Source organism: Nicotiana sylvestris, chromosome 3, assembly GCF_000393655.2.
Source record: "Nicotiana sylvestris chromosome 3, ASM39365v2, whole genome shotgun sequence".
NCBI lineage: Eukaryota > Viridiplantae > Streptophyta > Magnoliopsida > Solanales > Solanaceae > Nicotiana > Nicotiana sylvestris.
The window spans coordinates 31505303-31524110 of NC_091059.1; the positions used below are offsets into that span (position 1 = coordinate 31505303).

Genomic DNA, 18808 nt, shown 5'->3' on the forward strand with positions numbered 1-18808 from the left:
AAATACCCTGAGACTCCTCCTAAGACATGGCAAATCTGATCCTCGTACGCTACCCTGACTCAGTCCTCTCCATACCCTGCTGTCGATGCCTACCATTTTCTATATTATGGGCAAATGCTTGAATCCGGGAGATATCCATTGTTGATATCCAATTTCTCCTCAAACTATTTTTAAATTTATGTAAATACCTTCAAAATTACTTTTTATAATAATTCACATTTTCCATAATTTTCTATATTATTATCATTTATTCAGTATTTTATATCCAATAATTATTCGTATATTACATTACAAGTAATTTCAAAGTATTTCTTATCTCAATATATTATTTTTAATCCTATTAGGATATAATTATTTCACAAATTAGCCAATTTGGCATTGTTTGGCTATAATTACAATGATTTTGCAATTATAGACTAATTGTACACTTTATGCTATTTTAATTCAATAACAAGTCATTTTATATTTTTAATATTAGTTAATTACCTTAATTTCACCTATTTAGCTTTAATTTCATTTTATCTGATTATTAGCTATTTTATTAATTATTTATCTAATTTTAATTGGGTATTTAACAATTAGCCACCCTTATTTAAATTATAACCAGCCCCAAACCCAATTAAACCAACCCAAACCCCTGGCCCAATACGTCAAAATCACTTACCCAATCCCTAAGTACTTAACCCGACCCACCTACCCCATTCAATCCTGATTGTTGATCATTCAGATCAACGGTCTCCATTCCCATTTTCATAATTAAACCTGGACCTAACCCCCCCAAACCCTCTCATTCACTCCTCTCTCACGCCACCTCTGAATCCTCTCCTCTTATCTTCTCTCTCAGACACCCTCAAACCCTAATCACTGTCCACCTTTCTCCGGCCACCTCCCTCGCCTGAAACCATGGCCTCTCATCATCTCCTGGCCTCTGCTTCCCCACGCTAGTTTGACACTACCCTGAGGTCCTCAGGTGGACCTGGAGCAATTCAACTCCTCTCTATGATCTTTCATACCATTTCCCGGCCATCCATGGTTGTTCGAGTAAGATCTATGACTTTTTTCGGTGAAAACCGGTAACGTTTTAAGGTCCTATCATCTTCTTTGGGTTCTCTGAAACCCTAACTCTTGAGATTGTCCACTTTTCTTTAGATCAATCTTAGATCAAGGTAAATCCATGAGTTTTTAACCGATTTTTCTTCATCTCTACTATTTTTCAAAAACCCTAGATTCGCTATTGGTCGATTCTTCTTAAATCTTTCTAGATCTGAGATGATTCGAGTATTATTAAGCGTGTTCCTTTAAAAACCTCCTGTTTTAACTAACTATTTTGAATTTCTTAAACTAGGGTTCATCCCAAGTTGTTTTCAAGGGTTTTTATGAGACTTCTAAGTGTTTGATTAATTACCCTTTCGTCTTCATGATTGATTTGTGCAAGAATATGAAATCCTAGTTGATTATATATGGTTCCTTCAATCTTTGTTTCAATTTTGGGTATTTTTGTGGTGCCAGTCGTGTTAGTTTACTCTATCTTTGGACTTAAACATTTCTCCTTGTTAAATCCAGTATTTTTGTGGTTTTGCCCTAATTGATCTTCGTTAGAGTTCGAACCTACTTTTCCGGCTAAGTACTGTATTTTCTTTGAGGTATTACTTAGTTTAATCTCTATTCTATGGGATTTGAGTAATCCTTTCCAGAAATTACTATTCTTTTGAAGGTTTTGTTGATTACTTTACTCTATTAAGATTCATATGCATAGATTATATTTATTTCATTGTTTATGACTTTAATTGATCATCTCTGCTTAATTAATTACCTGTATAATTTTAGGATTCTTACTGATTCCTTATTTGGTATGATTTGGACTCCTTGCCTTAATTAAACCCCTATTGTTACCGTTAATCAATTAACCCAATTAAGGGGGGCTATTCCGAAACCCATTAGGTGATTTGATTCTGTAATTTTGTGATTATCGCTAATTGACTAGCTTCTGATTCTTTACCTTATTAGTTCTATTCCTAAAGTGCTATATATACACTCGTGTTTAACCTCTCAAGACACGAACAATAGTTCAGAATACACACACACACTCAAACTCTCTTCTTTCTCTGCTACTTGTGCTAACTGCTTGTCTAGCCGGCTGAAAGCCAAGGCTAGACTGTGGAACTATACTTGCTTTACTTTTCTGCACTTTGCTTCTTCAACTGGTATGTTCCTAGTTCAATTATGAAACTCAACCCTATGTGCTCCATGTCTATTAATCCATGTCTCATTCTACACTAATTTAATGTCTTATGTATTTAATTGTTCTTCTTGTTTACTGCTTTATTCAGCATGCTTAAGTTTTGCCCTCTATTGTTCAAGTATAAGTGTCTGGGTATCACTTGTCTTGTTTCATACTTGTCCAGCATGTTTACTTAAGTTCTTGTTTATTTCCCTCAACTAGTATGCCATGATAGTATCATAGACTCTTAAATGTGCTTGGTTAATACTAAGTGGCATGACTAATTATGTGTAATAAACCCCTGTCCTCAACATGACTGCTCCCATACCCTGTCCCTATGTCTTATTACTATTCTAATTTCGATCATGTTTCCCTTGTTAACACTTTGAAGTTGTAGTTTTGTGTTCTGGAGGCCAATCAATTGCTACTTGTTCTTTGTACTTGCTGGTCTATATATTTCTCTTCTCAGCCATGTTTATGTGTTTCTGATTTAGGCTCTCTATGTCCCCAACCCCTTACTTCCTTGCTTGTGAATGTTGAAGTAATACTATTTGTTCAGTTTGTTCTGTGTGTGCTGGCTTGTTCCAAGTTGTTGTTGCTCCTATTCCCTTCTCATTTCAAAACTATTTTTCCCTAAACAAATCTTCTAGGTTTTTTTGCAAACTTATTTCAAGCATTCTATTTTAAAACTGCTTTCCAATTCAACCTTTATAAAATCTATGTCAAGCACTAAGTTCTGCCCCTTTTGTGTGAGTCTTGCCTTGGGACCCTTGAGCTCCCTCTGAAATTGGACACATAAAAGCTAGCCTTTCCACAGTGCACTTACTCTATCTTGGCTATGAAATTTGGGTTTGAGCACTGCCCTGGTTCCTTTGAGGTCCTTAGGGAACTCTGACACACTCGGATATGAGAAAGACTATGGAACAATCTTGGTACTTGAGGTTATTTATCACATAACTCAGGGAGGAAGTCCTAATCAGGCTCTCTATAGTATAACTTCTTGTTTTTCATTTCTATTTATGTAATTCATTTCAATATTGGTCTGTAATAATTCGTAAACGAATATTGAGGTAACTAGTAAAAAGGGCGGGTATTTACATGTATGTGAGGTAAGGCGGGTAGAAACCATACCTATAGGACTTTACATTTTACTATGTTTTCCATACCATGTTAGAAACAATTCCAATAGGACTTTACATTTTATTATGTTTGCCTTACCATGTTAGAAATCATGCCTATAGGATTTTACTATGTTTGCCTCACCATGTTAGAAATCATGCCTATACGGTTTTATTATACTTGCCTTACCATGTTATAAATCACGTTTAATCCATCTCCTATTACAATAAGTGTTACATGCTTTCTTTCATTGTCCATCATGCCTGCAAAGTTTCTGAAATCAGTGTTAAACAACTAGATGTCATTCCTATAGGGAATAACTCTAGAAATTTTGCCTATAGATCTCAACTAGTTTAATTTAAATAAATCAATCCAGTCCGCATTTTAGTTCATTTCGAAACTAGTTTAATTAAGGGTTTACGTTCTCTAAAACAAGTTCTTTCAAAAACTGCCTTGATTTGTCATTAGATATCATGCCTATGAGGATTCAAGAGTCCGCTTTAAAAACCTGCCTTGTAGTCATCTGTATTCCGCACCTAGGCAAGCCTTAGGCAATAACTTTAAATAAAATCAGAACCGTCTTTCTGATTAGTATTTAATTGTCAATGTGTTAAAATCAGTAGGCAAGCCTGATTTAGACTTCTTTTCTGAGTCATGTAATAAATCTGGTTCTACTATTAACACTTGGATACCATGCTTAGTATTCTGAGTTCAAATGTGAACCTTACCTGTATTTGAGTTGTGATGTCTATGTGCATTACTTGTGAAGGTACATCTGAGCCTTCTATCTATTTTTGTGTTATCCCCCTAAATGCAGTCTTATGTGTTCTTATTTGTCGCCTAGTATTTTTCCTTTAAACTTGAGGGTCTACCTAGAACCCCCTTTTATAGGATAGGAGGCCTAAATTCCTCCGGGACTGATAGGAAAGGACGGGTAACAGCATATAATAAGGGTCGAGACTGACCCTCGCTTTAATTACCTTCACGGGGCGGGAAAGGGTAGATATGAATATGATGGCCGGTGCGTTAATACCACGTGTAGCCCCTTATTGAGGAGTGTCATATCGGGCATTGTATTGATGTGATCCATATTATAAGCAAACCTAGGACACCCCCTTACATTCATGAATATGCTTAGATTATAATTCTTTTCAAAATCTCGCTTTTCCTTTCATTATTTGTTTAAATTTAAATCCCCTGTTATTTTAGCCCTACTTGTTTATTTGCTAATTGTACAGATTCAGAAAAACTGTTTGGCCGAAAACCACACTAGTGGATCCTGAGGGGTCCCTAACACCTTCCGCTTGGGATAATTTCAGTCCCTTACCCTATCTCTTGTTACCAAACGTAGTTATAAATGAACCTTATAGGTGTCTTAACGCACCTTAAATCATTAGCTGGCGACTCTAAAAAATGCAAACCCCCTTTTCCAAAAGGAGAGAGTTGTCCCATAACCAAAATGTCATGAACCCGATTCCGTGATTGAAAAAGGGGGTGCGATAGCATGGGGACTCTGCTGGGGATACTTAGGCTTTTACCATGTCATGCCATTTCTGTGAATTTGTACCCCTACCTATGTTCAATTACTTGTTTAATTCCTTTAAGCATATAATTTCTTCTTCAAAAGCAAAACTGACATATCTTTCTTGTTTCCTCCCTTTGTAACTGCTGCTTTAAATTTTAAAACTGTTGTATTTATCGCTTTCTTAATGTGCAAATACATGGCAACATGCTTTTAATTATTGCATAATCATGCTCAACATCATACTCCACTCGTGCCAAACAAATACTATAGCAACATTTGATAAGTGGTTGCGCCCTTCCAATATCATTACCCACTAAATTCGGAAAGGCTTATTTGCGGTAAAACTAGTCGATCAGCGGTGCAGTCGACAGTTCCGTGCCTTCCCCTTTGAGTTGTCTGCTCAAGGGTACCAGTCTAAAACCCCATAGAAGCCTTGCACTATTTAAATTGTGCATGCATCATGGTCAAACCTAGTTATATTAGTTAAGTTGTCCACATAATGATCCTTTAAGATAGCTTTGTCCAAAAGTCCACTGGGTTTCCCTAAACCCAAATAGACATCATCACGTTCTGTGTATTTATTTGGAGAACTAAATGCTTCATGCTAATTGTTGATATTAAATAGTCGAGTCTGGTGGGGGTAAGGGCCTAACCTTGTTTATATTGCAGAAATATGAGGCACGAAGTCCCCAGATTCGCCATGGTCACCAATATCCTACCAAGATTGCTAAGTTGGTGGGAAGATTTTCATTCTACTGACAAAACCCTCATCAGAAAATATCTAGGTAATCTGCCATCCCACCTGGAGATCCAGCCTAACAACATGATAATAGAAGTTGCTACATTATTTTGGGATTGTGAAAGGGCCGTGTTCCGCTTTGGGGATATCGATATGACACCTTTGCTAGAGGAGATAGGAGGGCTAGCTGGTCTAGTGTGGGAAACTCCAGGTTTGATAATGCTTAAGAACACAGGTAAGGGTTTCGTAAAAGTGATGGCTTTGAAGAAGAACGCAGAATTGGTATGCCTGAAGAATCGTACATCCCTTTTGACTACCTATATGAAAGGTACGGTCACAGCAAATCATACCGTAACTACCATGACTAGTTTTCCATCATGTCCTTGAAACATATCCATCGTAGGGTTTTCGTCTTCATGTTTTGCTTCCTAGGTCCAATCATGTTTCCAATGAAGAAAGGAAGAATCCATACTAGGCTGACTATGGTAACCAAAACTCTAATGGAGGGAATTGGTGGGCAGCTGTTCCGCATTGTACCCATGATCATTGCAGACATATACCGAGCCTTAGAGAAGCGTCAATGAGGAGCAAGACACTTTGAAGGTTGCAATCTACTACTTCAGCTTTGGCTCATGGAACATCTTCCAAAGGGCGAATACCAACAAGAAATTCAGCGAATGAATTATATCCCCGACATGTTTGCTCATCCTGAGAATGCCAAATGATGGGTTGAGCTATTTGATAATCTAACTGAAGAACATGTTCAATGGATGTTCGAGTTGTTTCCGATAGAGGTGTTCATCGCCCGATCTAGAGATACACCTTTCCTGATACTGATTGGTCTAATATGAACATACCCTTATGTCCCTCTTCGATTTATGAGGCAAGCAGGTAGGAAGCAAGTCATACCCAGGGTCGACAAAATGAGCCATCTTCGAGCTGACTTCCAAAATGATGATAGTTCCCAGTAGTGCCAAGCCCAGCACATGTGGCACTGCAAGATCGTAATGGGGAAAGACACCATCGAGCCAGAGAGATATCATGCCGGTTGTACCCCTTTCTATTCGGGTTGGTTGGAAGACAATTGGGATGGTCTGGGCCAGCCAGGATTCGTTCGAGGTCACAGAATTATAGATGAAAATGTCGAGGCGCAAGTCAAGTACAACCAGCTGCGCGAAAGGATCCGTAAATGTGAGAGCGAACACCGAGATATACAAGAGTCTAACCAGAAGCTAATTGAGGAATGGAAAGACATGTCTATCAATGCCAACAAAAAGCTAGGATACCTAGAGCGATGCATAGTAGAACTGGAGGGAAAATTTCTCAAGAGGATTGAAGACTGTGAAAAGGCTGAAGGGACCGAGGGCGGACATCTAGACAAAGCATACCTGTTGCTGGGACTTCACAAATTGGGGAAGCTGTTTGACGGAGCCAAAGATGTCGAGTCTGGGGAAGGTCCTTCTGGGACCAAATAGATAGGAATTTACTTTTCGCTTTATGAATGAAATAAGGCCAATTGTCATTAGTGACTTTTATTTCTTGCTTATTTAGTGTTGTTTTTGGGATTCGCCTATCTTTATCAATAAAATGAGGCATTTAGCATTGAATGTTCTCCAAATCTATTTGTCGCTAGGCCTACCACAGGCACAAAGAGGTTCCCAAATTAGGACACACTTTACATTCCCGCACTATGTGTTTAAATATTGTAATACTTTTTTTTTATAATCCTCACTGACTTGATTACCTTTTGTTTTTATTTTTATTTTTATTATTCCCCTCCCCAAAGGTTAGTTTGTGCACTCTGGCATCATCATCTTATTTCACAAGATCTAAGGGCCCTCAACCCATTCCTCATCTTAGTCCCATTAAAGGCAAGAACAAAGGCAAAATGGAAGATTTAAACAACATCAGGAAGGAGAATACAGCTGAATCTTCGAAGAGTATTCGGGTTCCTAACAAGAATGTGTCACAACTTGAATAGAAACTGCTGAAATTCCAATAAGAGCTCGATTAGGTTCGAAATCTGGCAAACCTGTCATTTTCCTTCAGCACCCCAGATATCAACTTCCCCAACGCTCAAAACTCTACACCTCCAGAAAATATCCCAAAACAGCAAAATCATCCTGCGCCTCACCATCATGCTGATCCACCAAAGAACCAATGTAACACCTGCCATACCCCAAACAACACTCCACTGCTCATCCTAGAACCTCAAAACTCCAGAAACGACCATTTCCACGCCCATACACCAGGCCACCATAACACTCCTATCTACGTGGAAACCATGCCACACTCTACCCAACCTATCTCATGCACCCCTGAGTCTGATGAAAAGGATATGCTTATCAGGAACTTGGTCGAGGAACTTAAGAAAGTGACCAGTCAGATTTAGGGTGTTGAGGGAAGCAAAGAAATTGAGGGGATGAACTATGATGACCTTTGCATACAACCAGATGTCGAACTGCCTGAGGGGTACAAACCTCCTAAGTTCAAAATATTTGATGGTACGGGTGATCCAAGGGTCCATCTGAGGACATATTGCAACAAGCTGGTTGGAGTAGGGAAGGAAGAAAGGATCCGCATAAAGGTGTTCATGAGGAGTTTGAAAAGAGATGCATTATTTTGGTACATCAGCCAAGATCCCAAGAAATTGTCAAGCTGGGTAGGCATGGCATGTGACTTTAAGGATAGATTCAGGTTTAATACAGAGAATGCACCAGATGTGTTCTATATCCAGAAATTGAAAAAGAATCCCACATAGATATTTCGCGAGTATGCTACTCGCTGGAGGTCCGAAGTTGCTAAGGTCTGAGCTTAGGGCCCACAATACTATAAATGGATGATGATTATTGAGAACCACAAGTTCTTCGACATTATCAAATTAGGTGAAAGAATTGAAGAAGGTATTAAAAGTTGTATGGTTACAAATTTAAAAGCCTTGCAAGCTACAAATAAGGATTTACAGTCCGGTAGTGTATCCAAGAAAATGGACATAGAGGCAGTGATGGTTGCACAAAGGACCAAGTCTCCCCTCAAATTCCAAGCTTGCCCAACACCTCCACTCACATACCAGTCAGCTTTAAATTACCAAGCACCCTCATCCTCATACCAAGCTCCGCCACCAACTTATTAGTCATCTCCACCTCCTACATATCAACCTATATCAAACCTATAATGCTCAACCATCCCATTATCAATCACCCCTTGCACGCTAAAATTTCCCTATACCCATACCCAATTTTGATCGCAAACCTCCAAAACAATATACAGCCATCGCTGAACCCATCGACCAGCAGTATGAGAGGCTCAAAGTTGTTGGTTATGTCACCCCCATTCCTGCTGCAACCCTTAAGACTCCTTCTCAGTGGGTTAACCCAAACAAGTCCTATGCATACCACTCCGGCATGAAAGGGCACACCACCGATGAATATCGTTCCTTGAAAGATAGGATACAGTCTTTGATTGATAACAAGATCATTGTGGCAAAGGAACCCAATCCAATCATCCGCAACAACCCTCTGCCTGACCATAAGGGTGGAGGTATCCACATGATTGAAGTAGAAGATGACTGGGATCCCGAGGGATCAATCGGGTTGATCGCAAAAGTGATGACCCGAAGAAACCAACAATTACTCTCAATCCAATCATAGTCCAGGTCCAACAGTTTGAGGACTATGAGGTGAATATGTTTATACCTCTTGAGTTTGAAGCAGCGCCATCCGCAAAGGCACCAGCACCAATTGAGGTTGAATTTGCATCTCCAGCAAATGCACCCGCACCATTTGAGGTTACAGTCTTGCCACCCAAGGCACATGTTCCATTCAAAGTAAGGTTAGCCGCACCGGTCCCAGTGGCGATGTCAACCATCCCACCATTCTATACAAATGTTGTACCCTAGGACTATACAATCGAGGCGAGAAGGAAAGGCAAGGTCAGGATTGAAGAAACTGTCATAGCACAGGGTATGACAAGAACTGGTAGAGTATATACCCCTGAACACCTAGTTGAATCAAGCAACAGGCCTCCAATCGGCCACCTCTCATTGAGACAGGTCCGGACGACCTTTGGAGGAAAATACAGGCCAAGGAATATTCGGTCATCGACCAGTTAAACAAGATGGCAACGTAAATATCCATTCTCTCTTTGCTACAAAATTCTGAGACATACAAGAATGTTCTGTTAAAGGTGCTAAATGAAGCATACATACCAAGTAACATCACTAGTGGGGAAGTGGTTAATATGGTATGACAAGTGCTGGAAAGCCATAAAATCACCTTTCATGAGGACGAGCTGCCACATGAAGGGATGGGGAATAACAAAGCACTGCACATCACTGCGCAATATGAAGATTATTTCATCACCTGAATGTTGATTGATGAAGGTTCCAGTCTTAACATTTGCGCACTGGTAACACTCAAGAATCTGCTTAAAGGGCTGCATGATATAAAGGATGGAGCAATCAATGTCAAAACCTTCGATGATTCTCAGAGGTCCACCATTGGCGAGATTAGTCTATGCCTGCAGATGGGACCAACCTGGTTCGAGGTCGATTTCCAGGTAATAGATGTACCAACATCTTACAACTTGCTGCTTGGAAAACCATGGATTCATGTTATTGGGGCCGTAGCATCAACGCTATATCAGGCAGTAATGTTCGAATGAAATCACCAGGAAGTGATCATTCATGGCGATGGTAGCAACCCTATATATAGTCGCTAGACCATTCCGGCAATCGAGGGAAGAAGGAATGGAAAACTTACCACCACATTGAGCGGGTCAATGCTATTGACAAAGACAAATGGTGGAATATCAAAATCGAGAGTATACTGAGTCAGGTACGAACCTGGCAAAGGGCTCGGCAAGAACCTCCAAGGAATTTCTAAACTCATAAAACTCAAGAAACATGGCACTACCTTCAGTTTAGGATATGAATACACATGGAAAGAATTCAATAACTGGTCGCCACCATGGCGCGGTACTTACAATCCACTAGAGCAGCCAATACCATATCTGGAGTAGACTTTCAAACATGCCGACATTATTTATAGGTCAGATAAAGAAGAAGCACTTGCAGCAAAGAAGAACTTGTTTTTAGAGGATAATGACATGGATTGTTGTGTTATTATCGAGGAAGAGGGGGAGGAAGGCCCTTCCATATAGGCTGTGAGTAGAGGGGCACATCTCAAGAATTGGACCATCAGGACAACCAAAACCCGACGAGCCTCAGGCATTACTATTACTTGTCTCGATGAACCAATGACTATGACATGCAATCAGACAAGGCAAAAAACGGACATTGATTCAGATGAAGATAACATACCTGACGAGATTGTCAAAAAAGTCGAGAACTTTGAAAAACGACCTAAGTCCAACCTAGACGAGACCGAGATTGTCAACCTGGGAGATGCAGAAAGCATCAAGGAAACACGAATCATCATTCACCTATCACCATCAGAGAAGAAAGAATACACAGAATCGCCTGGTCGTATGATGACATGACTAGTCCGAGTACCTCTATTGTGGCTCACAAACTACCTGCTAATCCATTGTGTCCACCAGTAAAGCAGAAGCTAAGAAAGTTCAAGCCTGATATGAGATGAAAATGAAGGAAGAAGCAACCAAGCAGATCAAGTCTAAGGTTCTCAGGGTAGTAGAATACCCAACATGGTTAGCCAATATTGTGCTAGTGCCAAAGAAGGATGGGAAGATCAAAGTCTGTGTCGACTACCAGGATCTCAACTGAGCCAATCTGAAAGACGACTTCCCTTTGCCAAATATACTCATTCGGATTGACAACTATGCTAAGCATGAGCTACAATCATTGGTAGATTGCTTCGCTGGCTATCATCAGATCTGGATGGATGAGGAAGATGCTGAGAAAATGACTTTCATTACGCCGTGGGGAGTGTACTGTTACAAGATGATGCCATTTTGCCTGAAGAATGCAGGGTCCACCTATATGAGGGCCATGACTACCATTTTCCATGATATGATACACAAGGAGATAGATGTATATGTGGATGATGTTATTATCAACCAAGAAGGTCACTAACCATATAGAAAATCTGAGGAAGTTCTTCAATAGACTACGGAGATACAACCTGAAACTAAACTCCGCAAAATGCGCATTTGGGGTTCCTTCTGGGAAATTGCTTGGGTTTATTGTGAGCCGCCGAGGAATAGAACTGGATTCATCGAAAGCCAAAGCCATTCAAGAACTACCACCTCCAAAGAACGAGAAGGATGTGATGAGTTTCTTGGGGAGGCTTAACTACATCAGCCGATTCATAGCATAGTCTATAGTTATCTCTGAACCAATCATTAAGATGTTAAGAAGGACGCCGCCACCAAATGAACCGATGACTGCCAGAATGCCTTCGACGAGATCAAGGAGTACATGTCAACACCACCAGTCTTAGTCCCGCCCGAGCCAGGTAGACCCTTATTACTCTACCTTGAAGTGTTAGATAGAGCCTTTGGATGCATTCTAGGGCAGCATGATGAAATAGGGAGGAAAGAACAAGCCATTTATTATCTCAGTAAGAATTTCACCCCGTACAAGGCCCGATATTCACTATTGGAACGTACCTATTGTGCTTGGACTTGGGTAGCTCAGAAGCTGAGACATTACTTCTGTGCCTATACTTACATATCTCATATCGAGAATGGATCCCTTGAAATAAATCTTTCAGAAGCCTATACCCACCGGCAAGCTAGCCAAGTGGTAAATCCTATTGAGTGAGTTCGACATTGTTACATAACTCAGAAAGCAGTCAAGGGACAGGTACTGGCAGACCACCTTGCTGAAAACCCCGTGGATAGAGGATACGAACCCTTGAAAACATATTTTCCTGATGAAGAGGTATAATTCATAGGAGAAAAGAATGGGGAATCCTATGACGGTTGGAGAATGTTCTTCGATGGAGCAGCAAACTTCAAATGAGTTGGCATAGGAGCAGTCCTAATATCAGAAACCGGTCAGCATATCTGGTGTCTACCAAACTTTGGTTCCCCTGCACCAACATTATGGACGAGTATTAAGCCTGCATCTTAGGACTCAGAATGGCCATTGACATGAACGTTCAAGAGCTGCTAGTGATTGGAGATTCAAACTTGCTTATAAATCAGGTACGAGGAGAATGGACGACCAAGAACTCTAAGATACTCCCGTATCTGCATCATGTATAGGAATTGAGAAAGAGGTTCACGAAGATGGAATTCTAACATGTTCCCAGAATCCAAAATGAGTTCGCCGATGCATTGGCTACCCTATCATCTATGATACAGCACCCCGACAAGAATTTCATGGATCCCATTTTGGTGAAAATCCATAATCATCCAGCTTATTATGCCCATGTTGACGAGGAAGCAGACGAAAAGCCTTGGTTTCATGACATGAAGGAATATTTGACAAAAGGAGAGTACCTAGAGCTTGCAAATCCTACTCAGAAACACACATTTCGGAGATTGTCCAACAACTTCTTTCACAGTGGAGGAATCCTATACTGGAGGACTCCTGATTTAGGAATATTAAGATGTCACAACGCAAAGGAAGCATCTAGGCTACTAGAGGAACTCCATGTTGGGACCTGTGGCCCACATATGAACAGTTTTGTCTTAGAAAAAAAGATACTCTAGGCTGGTTACCTTTCGATGAATATGGAAATGGGCTGCATCCAGTATGTCCGGAAATGCCACCGCTATCAGATACATGAAGACATGATAAAGGTACCTCAAAGCGCACTTAAAACAACAAGCTCACCATGGTCATTCGCCGCTTGGGGGATGAAAGTTATTGGACCAATCAAGCGTCCTGCTTCCAACGAACACAGGTTTATCCTAATATCCATTGACTATTTCACCAAATGGGTTGATGCAGCATCTTACAAATTAGTGACTAAGAACGTCGTGGCAGACTTTGTCCGCGACTGCATTGTTTGTCGATTCGGGATTCCAGAGTCAATCGTTATTGATAATGGCTCCAACCTCAATAGTGACTTGATGAAAGCTATGTGCGTAACTTTCAAGATCAAACACAAGAATTCCACAACCTACAGACCTCAAATGAATGGAGCTGTAGAAGCCGCCAATAAGAATATCAAGAAGATATTGAGGAAAATGATAGAGAAGCATAAACAGTGGTAGGAGAGTTATCATTTTCTCTACTGGGTATCACACCATCGTCCACACATCAATCGGGGCAACCCCGTATATGATGGTTTACGGTATAGAGGCTGTCATTCCCACTGAAGTCGAAATTCCTTCTGTAAGGATCATACAAGAAGCTGAGCTCGACGACACAGAGTGGGTGAAAAGTCGTTATGATCAACTAGACCTTATAGACAGAAAGAGAATGAATACAATCTGCTATGGTCAACTCTATAAGAACAGAATGTCCAGAGCTTTCAACAAAACTGTCAAGCCAAGACAGTTTGCACTGGGACAGCTGGTGTTAAAGAAAAGTTTTCCGTATCAAGATGAAGCCAAAGGGAATTTCTCCCCCAACTGGAAAGGTCCATACATGGTTTACCGAGTTTTGACAAGAGGAGCCCTCATACTTGCAGAAATGGACAGAGAAGTCTGGCCAAAGCCGATCAACTCAGATGCAGTCAAGCGTTACTATATGTAATCTTTGTGCTTTCCTTATATGATGTAAATTGAACTACGCCTAAACTGATTTCCATTTAAGAGGGGATACGTAGGCAGCCCTATGGATTTGGTCACAATTCAAATAAAATTTCATTTCCCCCGCAATTGGAAACTGGGCAGAATTTTGAGGACCCTTAAAATTCCTAAGTAATTTCAGCCGATCGTTGCACGAGCAACAGTTAGGAACGTCAACCCATCAATTTAGGGCAGAATTTTGAGGAGGACACTCAATATTCCATAGCAAGAGAGGTTGCAATGTCTCGAACCATGTCACAGTGGTCGGTTCATGTAAAAGCTATTTTTAACTATATATTTATGTCATACTTTTACAAAAATTATGCATGATTATTATTGAAACTGCTTTGTTTAGAAACACTACCCTAATAATATAGACGGTATCACTAGATCAAATATGAACGAGTCAAGCGAAGCTAGCAAGGATACGAACTAACCTCCCCCCTTTACAAAACTCGCGATTTTTCTTTGGATGCAGGCACTAGGATTTGCGAAATTGTTAAATGTATTGTACGCTCATGGGACAAACATTGTTCAAGAATACGACTCTCTGAACCTTTGCACTTGCCAACATTTGCTATCAGCACACACCAGTGATTTCCCACATGTCACGATGCTCCCAGTAATCACAACGCCGCAATCCACTATCAGCTAAGAAAACTCTATTTCTATTTGTTATTTTATTTCTTGCATAAGGCTACTATTCTGCCTTTCGAGACTAATCGTTGTCTCCATCTGCATATGCATTGCATAAGGCTACCATTCTGCCTTTCAATTTGCATAAGGCTACCATTCTACCTTCCAACTTGCATAAGGTTATCATTCTGCCTTCCGAGACTAAACGTTGTTTCCATCTGCATCTACATTGCATAAGGCTACCATTCTGTCTTCCAACTTGCATAGGGCAACCATTCTACCTTCCGAGAGTAAACGCTGTCTCTATTTGCATCTGCATTGCATAAGGCTATCATTCTGCCTTCCAACTTGCATAAGGCTACCATTCTGCCTTCTGAGGTTAAGCTCTACCTCTATTTGCATTCACATCTGCATTGCATAAGGCTACTATTCTACCTTACAACTTGCATAAGGCTAGCATTCTGCCTTTTGAGGTTAAGGTCTACCTCCATCTGCATTCGCACCTTTGCATAAGGCTACTTTTCTGTCTTTCGAGACTAATCTCGGCCTCTAATTTTCTTCGATTCCAAGCACTATTTATCTCGCTTCTCTTACGAGCTAAGCTTTGCCCTTCAATTCGCAAGACTAAGCTCTGTCTTCTCCGCATCATACTACTGCATCCTTCATGGACGGAAATATCGCCAACTCATCCAAAGGCATCATCATTCGGAGGCACCATCTGCATAACCCGAGAACACCATGTCATGGCCTGAGGATCTCTTTCCATCATTTGCATATCATTATTCAAAGGCGTCATGGTTCGTAAGCACCATTCTAATAGCTCAAGAATATCATTTCATGGCCTGCAAATCCGTTAGCATATGCTTCATGGCCCAAGACATCATGGTCTGAGGACGCTATTCCTAACCGTCCAAAGACTACATTCATGGTCTAACGGGAATTTTCATCATGTTTAAATTCATGCACAGTGTACGCTTGTATTGTTTCTATTTGTAGGTAAACCGGCGAGCAACTGCTATCCCAACAAGATTGATCCCGCTCTAGTTCCCTCAGCCATATCAAACCTAACCATTCCCATAAACCGCTCACTCACCCAGCCCTAGATATTGCGTCCGTTCTTGAAATGTCTTCATCGGTATACTCTCCAGGTGAATCCAGAACTACATACAGCCTGATTCCTGTAAAACCAGGGATATGTAGGCAACTCAGAAACTAGGGTGCGGCCTAAACCTCTTCAAACCATTTCGCTCGGTCAAAATTGGTCATCATATCTTTATCCGACAACTCTTTCATCCTTCCTGGGTAAAGAGAGGCAACTGTTGATACCCAATTTTTCCTCAAATTATTTTTATATTTGCATAAATACCTTCAAAATCACTTTTTATAATAATTGATATTTTTCCATAATTTTCCATATCATTATTAATTTATTCAGTATTTTATATCCAATAATTATTCGTATATTACATTACAAGTAATTTCAAAGTATTTCTTAGCTCAATATATCATTTTTAATCATATTAGGATATAATTATTTCACAAATTAGCCAATTTGGCATTGTTTGGCCATAATTTCAACGATTTTGCAATTATAGCCTAATTATACACTTTAAGCTATTTTAATTTAATAATCAGTCATTTTATATTTTTAATATTAGTTAATTACCTTAATTTCACCTATTTAACTTTAATTTCATTTTATCTTATTATTAGTTATTTTATTAATTATTTATATAATTTTAATTGGGTATATAACAACTAGCCACCCTTATTTAAATTATAACCAGCCCCAAACCCAATTAAACCAACCCAAACCACAGGCCCAATCCGTCTAAATCCCCAAACCAATCCATAAGTCCTTAACCCGACCCACCTACCCCATTCAATCTTGACCATTGATTATTCAGATCAACGGTCCCTATTCCCCTTTCCTTAATTAAACCTGGACCTAACCCCTCCTCCAAACCCTCTTATTCACTCCTCTCTCACCCCACCTCTAAATCCTCTCCTCCTATCTTCTCTATCAGACAGCCTCAAACCCTAATCACTGTCCACCCTTCTCCAGCCACCTCCCTCGCCGGAAACCATGGCCTCTCATCATCTCCTGGTCTTTGCTTCACCCCACGCCGGTTTGACACTACCCTGAGGTCCTCAGGTGAACCTGGAGCGGTTCAACTCCTATCCATGGTCTTTTATGCCATTTCCCGGCCATCCATGGTTGTTCGAGTAAGATCTATGACTTTTTCCGGTTAAAACCAATGACGTTTTAAGGTCCTCTCATCTTCTTTGGGTTCTCTAAATCCCTAACTCTTGAGATTGTCCACTTTTCTTTAGATTTGTCTAATATCTAGGTATATCCATGATTTTTAACCGATTTTCCTTCATCTCTACTATTTTTCGAAAACCCTACATTCGCTATTGGTCGATTCTTCTCAAATCTTTCTATATCTGAGATGATTAGAGTATTATTAAGCGTGTTCCTTTAAAAACCTCCTGTTTTAACTAACTATTTTGAATTTCTTAAACTAGGGTTCATCCCAAGTTGTTTTCAAGGGTTTTTATGAGACTTCTAAGTGTTTGATTAATTACCCTTTCGTCTTCATGATTGATTTGTGCAAGAATATGAAATCCTAGTTGATTATATATGGTTCCTTCAATCTTTGTTTCAATTTTGGGTATTTTTGTGGTGCCAGTCGTGTTAGTTTACTCTATCTTTGGACTTAAACATTTCTCCTTGTTAAATCCAGTATTTTTGTGGTTTTTCCCTAATTGATCTTCATTAGAGTTCAAACCTGCTTTTCCGGCTAGGTACTGTATTTTCTTTGAGGTCTTACTTAGTTTAATCTCTATCTATGTGATTTGAGTAAACCTTTCAAGAAATCACTATTCTTTTGAAGGTTTTGCTGATTACTTTACTATATTATGATTCGTGTCAATAAATTATATTTATTTCCTTGTTTATGACTTTAATTGATCATCTCTGCCTTAATTGATTGCTTGTATAATTTTTGGATTCTTACCGAATCCTTATTTGGTATGATTTGGACTCCTTGCCTTAATTAAACCCCGGTTATTACCATTAATCAATTACCCCAATTAAGTGGGGGGTTTATTCCGAACCCTTTTAGGTGATTTCATTCTGTAATATTTGTGATTGTCCCTAATTGACTGACTTCTGATTCTTTGCCTTATTAGTTCTACTCCTAAAGTTCTATATATACACTCTTGTTTTACCTCTCAAGACACGAACAATAGTTCAGAATAAACAAACACACACTCAAACTCTCTCTTCTTTCTCTGCTACTTGTGCTAACTACTTGTCTAGCCAGCTGAAAGCCAAAGCTAGACTATGGAACTCTCTGTGCTTTCCTTTTCTGCACTTTGCTTCCTCAACTAGTATGTTCCTAGTTCAATTTTGAACCTCAACCATATGTGCTCCATGTCTGTTAATCCATGTCTCCTTCTGCACTAATTTAATGGATTATGTATTTTATTGTTCTTCTTGTTTACTGCTTTATTCAGCATGCTTAAGTTTTGCCCTCTCTTGTTCAAGTATGAGTGTCTGGGTATCACTTGTCTTGTTTCATACTTTGCCAGCATATCTACTTAAGTTCTTGTTTATTTCCCTCAACTAGTATGCCATGATAGTATCATAGACTCTTAAATATGCTTGGTTAATACTAAGTGACATGAGTAATTATGTGTAATAAACCCATATCCTCAACATGACTACTCTCATACCCTGTCCCTATGTCTTATTACTATTCTAATTTCGAGCATGATTCCCTTGTTAACACTTTGAAGTTGTAGTTTTGTGTTCTAGAGGCCATTCAATTGCTACTTGTTCTCTATTCTTGCTGGTCTATATGGTTCTCTTCTAAGCCATGTTTATGTGTTTCTGATT

The 18808-nt window shown here is 39.7% G+C and overlaps 1 protein-coding gene across 1 annotated transcript; it reads left to right on the forward strand.

The window, feature by feature from the left end:
- The first annotated feature begins 13819 nt into the window (after window positions 1-13819).
- LOC138887192 (uncharacterized) lies at window positions 13820-14233 on the forward strand. Its single transcript, XM_070168914.1, has one exon. The coding sequence runs from the start codon at window positions 13820-13822 to the stop codon at window positions 14231-14233; it is 414 nt and encodes a 137-aa protein (XP_070025015.1).
- The last annotated feature ends 4575 nt before the right edge of the window (window positions 14234-18808 follow it).